At 39.9% G+C, this 12,717-nt stretch overlaps 1 protein-coding gene and 1 long non-coding RNA gene across 3 annotated transcripts in view; one reads left to right on the forward strand and one right to left on the reverse strand.

The window, feature by feature from the left end:
• The window catches only part of LY86 (lymphocyte antigen 86), a 61,737-nt gene that overhangs the window by 36,073 nt on the left and 12,947 nt on the right, over positions 1 to 12,717 (forward strand). The window contains exons 3-4 of one of the 2 annotated variants that reach the window (XM_090269847.1): positions 464 to 592; positions 4,591 to 5,068. In XM_090269847.1, the coding sequence (XP_090125973.1) occupies positions 464 to 592; positions 4,591 to 4,637 (176 nt within the window). In that variant the 3' untranslated portion in view covers positions 4,638 to 5,068. Of the gene's footprint in view, positions 1 to 463; positions 593 to 4,590; positions 5,069 to 12,717 lie in introns of those variants that run through there. The other variant, XM_090269845.1, reaches the window with a different exon arrangement.
• The window catches only part of LOC150015472 (uncharacterized), a 204,462-nt gene continuing 194,100 nt past the window's right edge, over positions 2,356 to 12,717 (reverse strand). Inside the window, exon 3 of the long non-coding RNA XR_016509736.1 lies at positions 2,356 to 2,468. This is a non-coding gene — a long non-coding RNA (uncharacterized LOC150015472). The remainder of the gene's footprint in view (positions 2,469 to 12,717) is intronic.

Genomic DNA, 12,717 nt, shown 5'->3' on the forward strand with positions numbered 1-12,717 from the left:
GGAAAAAAAGTTTCCGAAGGATTGGAAGCTAACACCACAGAGCGCCCTGTGGCTTCCTGCGTAACTATGCTGCAGTATCTGCCTAGCAACAGCGGAGGTAGGCAGCTTGCCCTTGCCTGCACTCCAGCGCTATCTGGAAGTATCTAATACTATGTGGCTGAAAAGTGGTGGAAGACCTGCAGCCATCATATTAAGGGGCCATGTATCAGGTCAGGGAAGCAGATAAACTCCCTTGCTCCAAGCAGATAATGTTTGTGAAAGGGCCTCATCTTATAGCCAAGGCTGACACCATAATACCCTGTAGCAATGCTGTTCTGCCAAGAAAAGAAGAAAACTGTTCTCTAGACAGCACAGACTTCTGGAAATAAAAGTTCTTTGGGCTCATACTTTTAAAATTTTTGAATGCTTTCATACACAGCAAAACCCACACTGAGATCAAAGCTGATCTTCTCTTTTCCTTTAGGAGAGGACATCAAAGAGTTGTTTCTCGATATAAGTCTCTTCAGTGGACGTGCGTCCATTTTGAGTTACTCCTATCCCATCTGTGAAGAGGATCTACCCAAGTTTTCTTTCTGCGGAAGAAAGAAAGGGGGTAAGCTGTCTGGCTCATGGCTTGCTGAGGCCCAGGAACAAAAGCTTGCCGCTGAGGTCAGGACACCCTGGCCAAAGTCTGGGTCCTGCCCCTCACCTGGGGACAAGCTGCAGATCACTTGTCAGCATCTAAGTGCTGTGTCATAAGCTGTTATATGAAAATAACCATAAGGCTCGTCCACAGGTCCTGCATTACAAGAAGGGTGTGAAAATCAAATGAAACATGCATATGAGATATTTTACAAACAGAACATTGTGTTAGTGGTGGCATTTTATTTATAAAAAATAAAGGGCTGGCAACAGAAAGAACAAGTAGCTTCCCCAAATCCGTTGCCATTCAAAGTGTTTCCAAGTTTCTTCTCAGCAATCGCTTTACTGGCAGGGTCTCCTCAATAGAGCACTGGACTCTGAAAAAGGAGAAGAAAAAAACAAGCTTTCTAAATGTCAGCATTTTACTGTGGTCTTTCTCATTTGAGTCTTTGACTGATGGTGCATTAGGTGGCTAGATTCAAAGTACAGAATTATAAAACTCACTGTATTATCCTCTCTGTCTGCAATCCCTAGCCCCCTACCCTTGCCGTACATACCTCAGAAGAGTACAGGCTGTTTCCACCTTTCCTCTCCTCCTTGTCCTCACCCAGCATCTTCACCAAGGCCCCGAGATGCCTCTGTTTATTTAACCAAAAGTTCAGTCTGATCTGTGACTGTTCTTCCCCAGAAATTGTTCTCTTTCTCCTTCCCAACATCTCCTTCCTATTCCCACTGGCCAAGGGGGAACATGTCCCTAACCACACACCCCAGAGATACCCACTCATCTATTTCCTCATTCAAGGAAGCCAGAGGAAACCACTCAATTATGCTTTCTAAACAAAGGATCTAGAGGACTTTAAGGTCCCCTACCCATAGTGAAGATGTAGGCAAAGGAAGTGTGTCTTTGCCAAAAAAGAAAACAAGGAATTTAAGAGAGTGGAGGCTAGATGAAGCCAGATGGGCTTTACTGTGTTGTGTAGGTGACCAAGTTTAGCTCAGTCCTCCTCCCTGACTCTTCTCTCTGTACCCCCGAAGTGTGTAATGTATGTATAACTTTATCGTGGCACTTGCCATGTTGACCTATAATCTTTATTCCTACTTTTTATCTCCAGTAGACCATCAGCTCCTTGAGGATGAGTAGTATCATCATCTTTTTATTCCCAGGATTTTGAATGTACAGTATTCCCTCACTTATCATGGGTATTACATTCTAGACACCTCCGCGATAGGTGAAAATCCACGAATTAGGAACCTTACATTTATTTTAGTATTTATATATATTTTAAGGCTTTATAAACCCTTCCCACACACTTATAAACCATTCCTAGTTCCTTATTAACCAGTCCCACTCCCTTATTAACCTTTTCCACCCTTTTATAAACACTACTTATGTTTTTAAACATATTCTACACTCTTAAACCTACGTAACTTTAACGATATACATATACAGTATCGCAAAATCCCACGATATAGTGAAAAATCTGTGATAAATAATTAAATATAATAGTTTTTAAAATCCTGCAATACAGTGAGGCTGCGATAAGTGAACCACGATATAGAGAGGGACTACTGTACCTGACAGCTAGGGAGTGCTAAATATAGCAAACATACAGAATGAAAAAAGCTAACATTATTACCATTCATACATGGTAGTGCTCTAAAAGCTTCATATCCAGTAAGTCATTAACTTCCTACCCCAACTTTGAGTTAGCACTATGAATACTCTAACTTTAGATGCAGAACTGAGGCACAGAGAGCTTTAATAACTTGCACCAAGTCGAAGAGCTGGTGAGAGACCCGTGGTTCAAACCCAGGCAAGCTGGTTCCAGGGCCCATAATCTCAACTTCTAAGCAATGAAGGGGAAAAAAAAAAAAAAAAAAAGGATGAATGCGCCTTTTGGCCAGGAATTTATTTAAAATCATTATTCTAAAACTCTTCCTAACCAGTGCTCTGACTTTGTTTCTGATCGTCTAACCTGCCTAGCTAACCTGCCATAGAATCATTAGTTAGTTTTCTTCTCTGAACTTACTGAAAATACTTCTAATTAATAAGGCATATTCCTGTATTTTCTCCACATGGTGAGCTGTTCATTAGCTGAACCCTATTTAATCTTTTTTTCCTGCCCTCAGCCACTGCTGTCCCAAACTCCTCACCCAACACCTAGCCATTTTCCCCTTCCTTCCTTCCGTCCTTCCCTCCTTCCTTGGTCCTGCCTTCCTTTCTTCAACACTAAGTCCCTACGGTGTGCCAAGCACTTTGGGGAGCCTGAAGATGAAGCAGAAATAGTTTCTCCCTTCAAGGACATTTATGATGGCCTGGAGGAGACCAGAGATCCACAAAACAGCTCTTCCAAGTTGCTGTGTGTGGTGTGTGCTTTAAAGATTACAAAGAAAATGTCAAGGAAGCTTGAGAGGTACAGTTCATCCTCAATAAGTTCAACCTGTTGGAATGTGCAAAGTCTGGGAAAATTAATATAGAATTATTTTTCTGTTTGCCTTAAAGCTTTTGAAAGTCTGTTAGAAGCTTTTCAACATTTATTTGTGTATAGCATAAAAACACTGGTGGTCTGCAAACATTCCTGATTTTACAGAATGTCCTGAGGAACTCAAGCATCTTGAAAATTAAGTAACTGTCCTTGAGAAAGACTAACGATTTCATAGGCTGCCATCTAGAGCCAGTGTCTACAGTCCTATCTCCCATGTGTGCTGATTTTTCCAATTTTTCCCCAAAATAAGTATTTTTGAACCCAAACAGGTGTACTTGGAATTACTACCAGCTTAGTTCCTACTTCCTTCTATTCCCTGGATCAAGTCTCCCTGTCTCCTTCCTGGAAGATGGAAATGACTTCCTAAGTGGTTTTCCTACCTTCTTGCTGCTCCCAGGAGTTAGTCTTCTCAAATACAGTTCTGATCACACCATCCCCTCTTCCCAAATGACTTCAAGGTTCCCATTTCTATAGAATAAAGTCTAAATTCTTTAGTGACCAAAGTTCATTACAGATTTAACTTTAATCAGCTTCTCCAGCCACATCTTGGCTCACATGCACCTTTAGCAACAGCTTCATCAAATCATTTGCCACTGTGACCACACAGAGTTTTAACACACATGATGCTGTTCTGAGGCTTCCCTTAGCCTCTAATGCCTGTCTCCCATTTCTCTTCCACCCTGACCTCACTCAAATATCACTTCCTCTCAGAAATCACCTCCAACCCCCAGCCAGTGAACTGTTCCCTCTGGATGCCCTTGAAGCATCCATTCACACTTATCTCAGCCATAGTTGTATTTTGTATTCTGTAGTTATATTGTGTGTATGTGTGTGTGTGTCCCTTGAAAGCAGATACTTCAGACTTTGAACTCCTTGAAGACAAGAATATTTGTTGCTCCTTTTTCTCTCTGCAAACTCTGCAGACAAAGAGAGATTGGCACAGAGTAAAAATGCAATAAATACTTGTTTTATTGAATTTGCATGTGACAGATTGAATGCAAATATACCACCTCAAAAGCAACTATGTAATGATGTTTATGTCTGCCACGAAGACACAAGCACATCAGAGCCCAGCAAATCGTAAATAATCTTGATTCTAAGTTTAAGAAAGCCTATTTTCCCCATGCGAGTGCTTTTAATAGAATTAATAAAATAGAACAGATATTGTCCCACTAAATTAATGTGTTCAATTCAGTTTAGCAGCTCCAAAAGCTGGTGTTTGCCTTATTCAAATGCTGGGCAGCCCTTCAGACCTTTATTTGCTTTGTTGCTACAGAGTTGATAGCTGCATAGGCAGAAAGAAGCCAGAACTTGGGAAATTACCTGGAAATTTCAAATAGGAAAAAAATCAGAAAAGTGCTATACAAATGTTGCATGAACAAATAATTATATAAACTACTAAACTAGAGAAACTAAAACCTTAAATTCAGTGGCTTCTTGGGTTCCTACATATTTTTAAAACCCTCCTACCAACCTATTGCAGGAATGATGCTATTGAAAAGAAGTGATGAATTTCAAGATCAGAATTAACAGAAAAAGCACAACACCAAGGAGAACGGAAGTCAATCCAAACCCAAGCACAAGCCGCTGTTGACATATTAAGCAGGAAACAAAGTCTCTCTGGGGTTTGCAGGTCCTTCTTAGCAGAGCAGTGAGAAAACTTGGCATCCACTGTGGGCAGCCCATTGTGGTGTCAGTTCTAGCTAAGTTGTTTGACCTTTCCACAGCATTACAAGGCACCCCTCTGCAACCTGCATCCCCACTGGCTGTGCTCCCAGCCAGATAAAACTATAAAAACTACAAAATGGGCCAAGCTTAGTGAGACTGTGTGGACAAAATGTTCTCTTTTCTTCTGCATCTTCCCCAGATAGTTCTAAGGCAAGAGCACATTGAATTTGAAGGCCAAATTATATTCTTTTGGTATTATCATTTATGGTGTAATTGATAGTTTGGGGGAAATAGCTTATATGTCCAATCATAGGTGATTGACTAAATAAGCTATTGTTCAGCCAAACAAAGGTACAATATCCTGTACATTTAAATTACATGAAAATAAACTCATAAAGATATTGTTAAGTAACAAAAATAGCTTGCTACAAAAGAGTAATCACTGTTGTATCCTGTTTTTATTTAAGAGTGTGTGAGTGAATACACCAAAAAAGCTCTTAAATAGTATAACACTTGGGTGCTCCGTAGTGGTTACTTCCAAACGATGGAACTGTGGATCTTTATTTTTGTCTTTTTTTGAAATATTTTTTTGCTTCTGTAATAAATTTACTACATGGCTACTTCTTTAAATATTAGTTGATAGTTGTAGAGAAGACTAAAGAGGATGAATTCTCTTTCTCTGTACAGTAACTAAGGGTTCTGAAAAACAATCTTCACCTACTTAATATTTAATAATATTTGGAGTTAAACAGAAAGTTCTGAATCCAAGAATTGCATAGAATATCAAGTGATCATTTACTATGTATTCTGTATCCTTTCTTTGGGATTCCCTCAGCCCCCTGCACCTTGGTTCAATGAGAAGGAATCAAATGGGCTACTGTTTTACTTACTACTACTCCATTAATGCTAGTTTAGAGCTCTTCTTTTCTCTGCTGGTTATATCAATTAACCTTCTTTACTTGATCTTCGTGCTTTTAAATTGGTTCCATCAGCTCCACATTAATTTTTAAGCCTAAATTGAAATTAAATCAAATGTCCTTAATGACCATACCTAATTATTAACCCTGAGGAAGGAAGCTGCAGTAAACTTCCTTAATATTCAAGCTAAAAACAGTAATGCTAGTAGAACCTCTGTGTGGTTAGTTAGCTTTGGCCTGGTGCACAATCACCCACTGTGCCCTTTCCCCAGGTGATCTCAATCTTGGTTACACATTAGTTAGTCCCAAGCTGTTGTCTCTGTTACACATTATTTAGTACCATGCTGTTGTCATGGTTACACATTAGTTAGCCAGATATGGCTATTCAGCCATGGACACATAGCTGGTCTAAATTGAGATTTATTGTTAAGTGTAAAATACAGACTCAATTTCAAAGATATAATATTTTAAAAAAGCAAAATATCTCAAATTGTTATATTGATTATGAGTTGAAATGATAGTATTTGGGATCTATTGAGTTAAATAAAATATATCATTAACACATTTGTCAACAATAAAACATTGTATTTTCAAAATTTCACCTATTTAAATGTGCCTACTAAAAACATAAAATTATACATGCACTCATCATTATGTTTCTGTTGGGCAATGATGCATTATAACATCCCTTTAAAATTTCCAAGATCCCAACACCGCACACCTGAGACCAATCAAATCAGAATCTCTGTGATAAGATTGAAGCCAGGTGATTTCAACATTGAGCCAAGGTTGAGGAGTAGGACCTTAGCCCCGGGCAGGCATTTCACAATGATACCCAGCATTATCATAGCACTTAATATATGCCAGAGACCTTACCCGGCATATTATGTGTAATAACTATTTTATTGCTTGCCTCAACCTTATGACATATAGAAACTATTGTTATTAGCCTCTTGTTAACAAATGAGAAAATTGAGAACCAGAGAGGTTAAGTAACTTACCCTAAGTCACACAACCAGCAGGCAGTGGAGCTGGGTTTCTCTTCAAAACATTGGGCTCCAGAGACTTGCTCTTAACTTACCTGCTACACACTCTTTTGAACACAGAGAAAACTCTACTAGAAAAGTATAATTCATTTTATTCCTCCACTAGGACTAAAAAGAACTTAAAAGGTACGACCAAATTATAGAAATAAAGCCATCATCTTTAGGCATAACCAGCCATTACATAAGGCAATGTTTCCCCAAGTGTGGTCCCCAGACCAGCAACATCAACAGCATCTAAGAAATTATTAGAAATGCAGATTTTATTTTATACCCATACTTGATCAAATTAGAAATTCTTGGCTTGGGGCTTAGAATTCTTTATTTTATCAAGTCCTTTAAGTCACTGGTCAACAAACTTTTTAGGTAAAAGGCAAGATACTAGATATTTCAGTCTTTGCAGACCATTTAGTCTCTACTCAACTCTCTGCTGCTGTTAGAGTATGAATGGGGCTACAGACAATATGAAAATGAATGGGCGTGGCTGTGCACCAACAACACTTTATGAACACTATTATCTGAAATTAAACTTCATATAATTTTCCATGTCTTGAAATATTCTTCTTTTGAGTGCTTTTCTACCCTTTAAAATGTAAAATCCATTCTTAGCTCACAACTACTCAGAACAGGCATTGGGTGGGATTTGGCCCACAGACCATAGCTTGCCAATCCTGCTCTAGGTGGTCCTTCTGCAGCTTAAATCTGAGAAAGACTGCTCTAAGGTAAGAGAATCAGGGCTCTTAACCACAATTATTGAGCACAGGTACTCTGCCTTTCACTTGGTGAACACTGACCGACTGAAGGCTCAGGAAAAATTCAGATCCAGCGGTTACTTAGGAAAAATGTAACAACTTTGCTTTAACTCTGCTTTGCCAGTGCAAACAAAGAAGGCAGACTTAACAAAAAGACTGATGAGAGTCAGCTACCGGGGAAGAAAGAGCACCTTGTAAAATAGCCAAAGAGCAGGACTGATGGTCTCCTCCCCTCCCCTCAACCGCCGTTTATAGGCTGGGGACAGAGGCCCATCTTTCTGAAGGATCATTTAATCTCTGATTCTCAGCTATAAAATAGGAGTAACCATAATTCTTTATTGGGTAATAGTGGAAAACTAAATATGAAAAGAGGTATAACATGCCCAGCATGTTAGCATGCAATAAACATGGCAGTAGTGTGTCTCTGCTTCATCCCTGATTTGAGGGACCTTGAGGCAAGAGGAGGAGCAGCTTAAGTAATCCACAACTGCTTTGTAAGCATGGTCTAGGGTCTTCCATAGAAATAAGCCGGAGGTGAGGATTGGTTCAAACCAGCTCACTGAAGCCAGGGGGCAACTAGCACAATACTCTGGCAACTTGCTCAGGATCCCAGGATTTCCTGACTGGTGACTGAAGTCTTTTCTCCTTGTGTCTTTCCGTGCTGTTTTGTTTCCTCACCTCAGTCTAAGGTTAGCTCCTAAAGTTCTCAATTTCCGACCCTGGCTTGACTACCTTTCAGAATGAGTGACCGTTGGAATGCTCACCCCCTTCAGGGAAAACTGGCATCTATCCATGGAGGTGAAGTCTATCCCCATGGCCCCAACAAAATTATCTCACTATCATCTGACATAGGGACTTTTCCCAAAACCTGCGTCTGTTGGCACTAAATACCACGATAAGTGAGACATCCACAGGCCTATCTAGCTGTGAAATGAGTTGAGTTCACCCCAGTCTCTTTTATTCTCTTCTGATTTATGAGGAGTTCAACATACCTTGATGTCCATTCTCAACAAAATGGGGTTCATTTTGTTCAACAAGATTCCAAATATCCCACCTCAGTAAGAGGAGACTGAAACAATAAGTGAAATAAGATAAAAAATTGATTGTAGGACTTACAGTCTGGGCAGTAGGAACAAGACCCTTCAGGACATGCTCTATCTAAATTAAACAAGTAAAGAACAGGTTGCTCATGTTTTGGCTATGTAGAAAGGAGATTCTCAGCAGGAAATGAACCTGGAAATTTGGGCAAAGACCCAGATTAAGACCATAAACTAAATAGAATGAAGACAGGATTTTCACTCTTGATGAAAAAAAAAAAAAATACACATCAACTGTTAAACTTGGTTCTGCCCAAGCCACTATGAGTTCTAGCCAGGGTAGGTCAACTGAGGTAATAGAAGTTGGTTTCACAGCACTAAGTAATAATTGGTTTTCACAAATGAACAAATGATTTATTTATTGTTTTATGGATTGACTTTCAGTTGTACTTACCTTCTTGCCAAAACCAACTGAAATTAAAGGCTTGGAGGATTTAAATGAGTAAAGTGTGTATGTGTGTGTACAGTGGATATATATATAGTATGATCGTAAATTAGAAGACCTGTAGGTCAAGGGCTCTTCTTTGAGCCCTTGACAGCTGTGACTGATATGGTTGAAATATGATGAAAACCTGAGAGGATTTGATCTTATACATGTGTCAAAACCCCAGAGAGATGCAGAAGACAGCAGGCCCCACAAAAACTACTGATGCGCAGTGCACTGATCCCTTACATGTGCACTAACCACTTTCAGTAGGAGCAAAATCTATTACAAAACGCGTATGAGATATTGATATACTTGACTTCTGTAGCAATATGTAAGCTACAGAAAAAAAATACATTGGTTGTGGACTTAACTTTAAATGCATCTGGAAAACTTGCAATTAAATATTACAGTGGCACCTTTTGCGAGCTGAAGAATTCTTTAGTTGAAAAAATAATTGCTCCCCGATTTATAATTTGTGTAAATCTAAATTTTCCTACTTTAAGTGTTTGTCCAAAGTGGGGAATATATCATAATTGGATGAATTCCATTATATGACAGAGTGAATCCTCTTTATTTAAAGTCTGACATGACATTGCCCATAAGGCAGATATTATCTCTGATAGCAGCTAAGGGATTCTGCAATAATACTCACTGATTTTACATATACAAATAAGACATAGTGGACATTCATGTTGGCTACCTCTCTTTTATGAGCTAGAGCGTTTCTTGTCTGTCCTGGTTTCATACTGAACACATGTGTCTGGTCATCCTCAAAGCATCACTAACTGCATAACCTTCTCAATCTCACCATCTGTAACTATTCAAAATTCAGTCCTACTAACAATTCAGATTTCATTAGCTAGATTTCTATTGCCCTAGCTATCTGTTTCTATGTGCTCCTTTTCATAGGTCTATAAAATGGACAAAATTTTGTAATTGCCTCAATTTTGAAAAATTCCCATAAATGCTCTCTGCAAAATGCCTTACATGTTGCACTGCTTTAATAAAAGAGACGGCAAAAGCCACCTTTCAGGCAAGTGCTACCTTGAAGAAGTTCCACACTAATCCATGCTGACAACCTGAGAACCTCCCTAAAGCACACCCACAGCCACACACCCATACAGTGGGCCTCGCTTTTCATCTGTTTTACATCCACCACATAGATATTAACAAATGCATGCCCCGGGGTGGGGGAAGTCATTGGTTTCTGCTACAAGAGAAGAGGAATAAGCAGCTTTATCTGAGGTCGTGATTTTAAAGCATGACTTCATGGGGCTATCACCTCTGTCCTACCTGTTTGTTCACCTTTGATTTCTGGGCCATTTTAGACCATCTGTTTTTACAAGCTCATTTGCTTCAGGCCTTCTGCTGCACTGACCCCTACATTCTGTTCTCCATCTCTCTCAATCCCAGCTTCTGGTTGCGACAACAAAGTGGCTTAGCTGGGAACTCGTGTTTCGCTTCTCTTGGATGAGTCAATGGACCTGCAGGAGGAGCGGTGGTCCTCTACCACCTAGAAAATTGCAGAATTTCTCCTGCTATCATCATTGGCACTGTCATTTTGTAGTTGTAGCAGCATGCTACCAGAACCAATATTATTTTTAAAGAGTGTTCTGTTGCCTACCAAATCACACCATATTGCTGCATCAGAGAGCAGGGGCCTGGCCGGGTCCAATGGTTCTCAAACTTGAGCATGTGTCAGCATCACCTGGAGGGCTTGTTCAACCACGCACTGTCAGACCCATGCCCGGTGTGCGATGAATTCAGTACATCTGGAGAGGAGTCTGAGAATTTGCATTTCTTACAAGTCCCCAGGTAAGGTTGCTATTGCTGGTCCAGGGACCACACTTTGAGAACTACCAGCCTAGCACATGATAAGCACAGGGTTTGAAGCTAGACCCTTACTGCCACTTACTGTTACGCGACTTCAGGCAAGTTACTCAGTCTTTCTGAGCCTTAGTTTCTTCATCTGTGCATAAGGCAAATACAAATAACTTTGTAGGATTGTTATAAAGATAAAATGGGATAATGTATGTAAAGCCATTAGAACAGAGTCTGGCACACAGTAAGCACTGAGTATATGATAAATGGTCACTACTTCATGCAGCCGATGAGGGATTTCTCAAACAAGGGCACTGACTCCCTGAAGTCATCCATCTCAGAGTGGAAGCCTGCATTTTAACAAGACCTGGAGAGGCTGTACAGCTTTTGAGGGCTTTTTCCTCAGGTGCAGCAGAAACTTGACTTTGATCCAAGCTGCATATTCTCCGATGGCTGATGGAGTGGGGGCTGCACAGCCCACCAGCAGCTCTGGGGAGAGAGCCCCGTTTGTACTTCTCACGGACTTGGAAAATGGAAGCACCAGCTCCTCAGCCTGCAGCCTTTCTTCCCTTCATGCTTTATTCTTTGCCTGCATGCTTCAAAATATTTCAAGCAGCTGTGGATTCCTGCTTGTGACTACTGGGCAGCTGCCACTACTAAAAATTCATGGAGAATCAACAATAACAGTGGTTTAATATTGAATTAGCAGAAAACTCCCACTCTTACACTACAAAAAATAGAACTAGAAGCAATGGTCACCGTAAAGAGGGCACCAGTAATGAGCAAGCCAGTGGGGACTTTTTCTTCCTAAAAACAAAACATAAAATGAAACACATTGCGTATTAGGGAATCCTGTAGCCCTGGGAGCTCTCCCTCCTTCCTCAAATATAAGCCTATTAGAAGAGCCAACAATATGGTGAAACAGGCCTGTGGCATCAATCAAGTCTCTATTTTAGTTGAGCTCAGCTTCTTGAGACTAATTATGACCTAGGACCAGAAGCATTTTAAATTTTCTAGCACAATACAATGACCTAGGACCAGAAGCATTTTTAATTTTCTAACACAAAATCTTGGCCTCCTATGGAATTTCATAAGTCTGGCTCAATGACTCAAATACTTATGTGTAATAATCATTAGGCATCTAATTAAGGAGGCTGACTCCCAACTCCTCCATATCACAGCAACACTCCGATCCCATGGATCACTGGTATTGGCATTTTAACAAACACCCTCAGAGCTGTGCTGTGTATGGACCTCAGAGACATCCAGTCTGAAAAGGCTACTGTCTGTGACATCTGTTTTATTATTTCCAATCACATTGCTCTTTCCCGTGACTGCCCCAGGTTTCCGGAGATCAATTCAATTTCTTCTTTCCTCCCATGACCATCCTCTTCACTTCCATTTCTGGAAATCCACTCAGCCCACGAATTCACAAATTGTATTTTGAGAGTTATGCTAAGTGTTTATTCACAGAAATCCAGAAATAGGTTAGGGGAAGAAAAAACAAAGCAAAACTGGAATTCTCTTCCCCTCCTTATTGCCAGAGTTATGAACCTCTTGGAGGGAACCTGGGCAGTAAAGGCAAAAAGGAGAAATAAAGTTAGAAACAAATCATTTCACTTTGTGAGCCTCAGCTCTTCCTCAATGACTCAGTAATTGGCACTCTCGAGGACAGTAGCCACTAGCCACACGTAGCTATTGAGCACCATAAATGTGCCCAGTCCAAAGAAACGTATGCCCTAAATGTAGGGTACACACTGGATTTTGAAGACTATGGGGAAAAATATTATTAAAATATTTTTAAAATATCTAATACCTTTTATATTGATTATATATTAAAATTATAATATTTGGGTTAAAAATTTATATATTATTAAATTAATTT

The sequence above is a fragment of the Furipterus horrens genome, unplaced genomic scaffold, assembly GCF_987537825.1.
Source record: "Furipterus horrens unplaced genomic scaffold, mFurHor1.1.pri manual_scaffold_3, whole genome shotgun sequence".
Classification (NCBI taxonomy): domain Eukaryota; kingdom Metazoa; phylum Chordata; class Mammalia; order Chiroptera; family Furipteridae; genus Furipterus; species Furipterus horrens.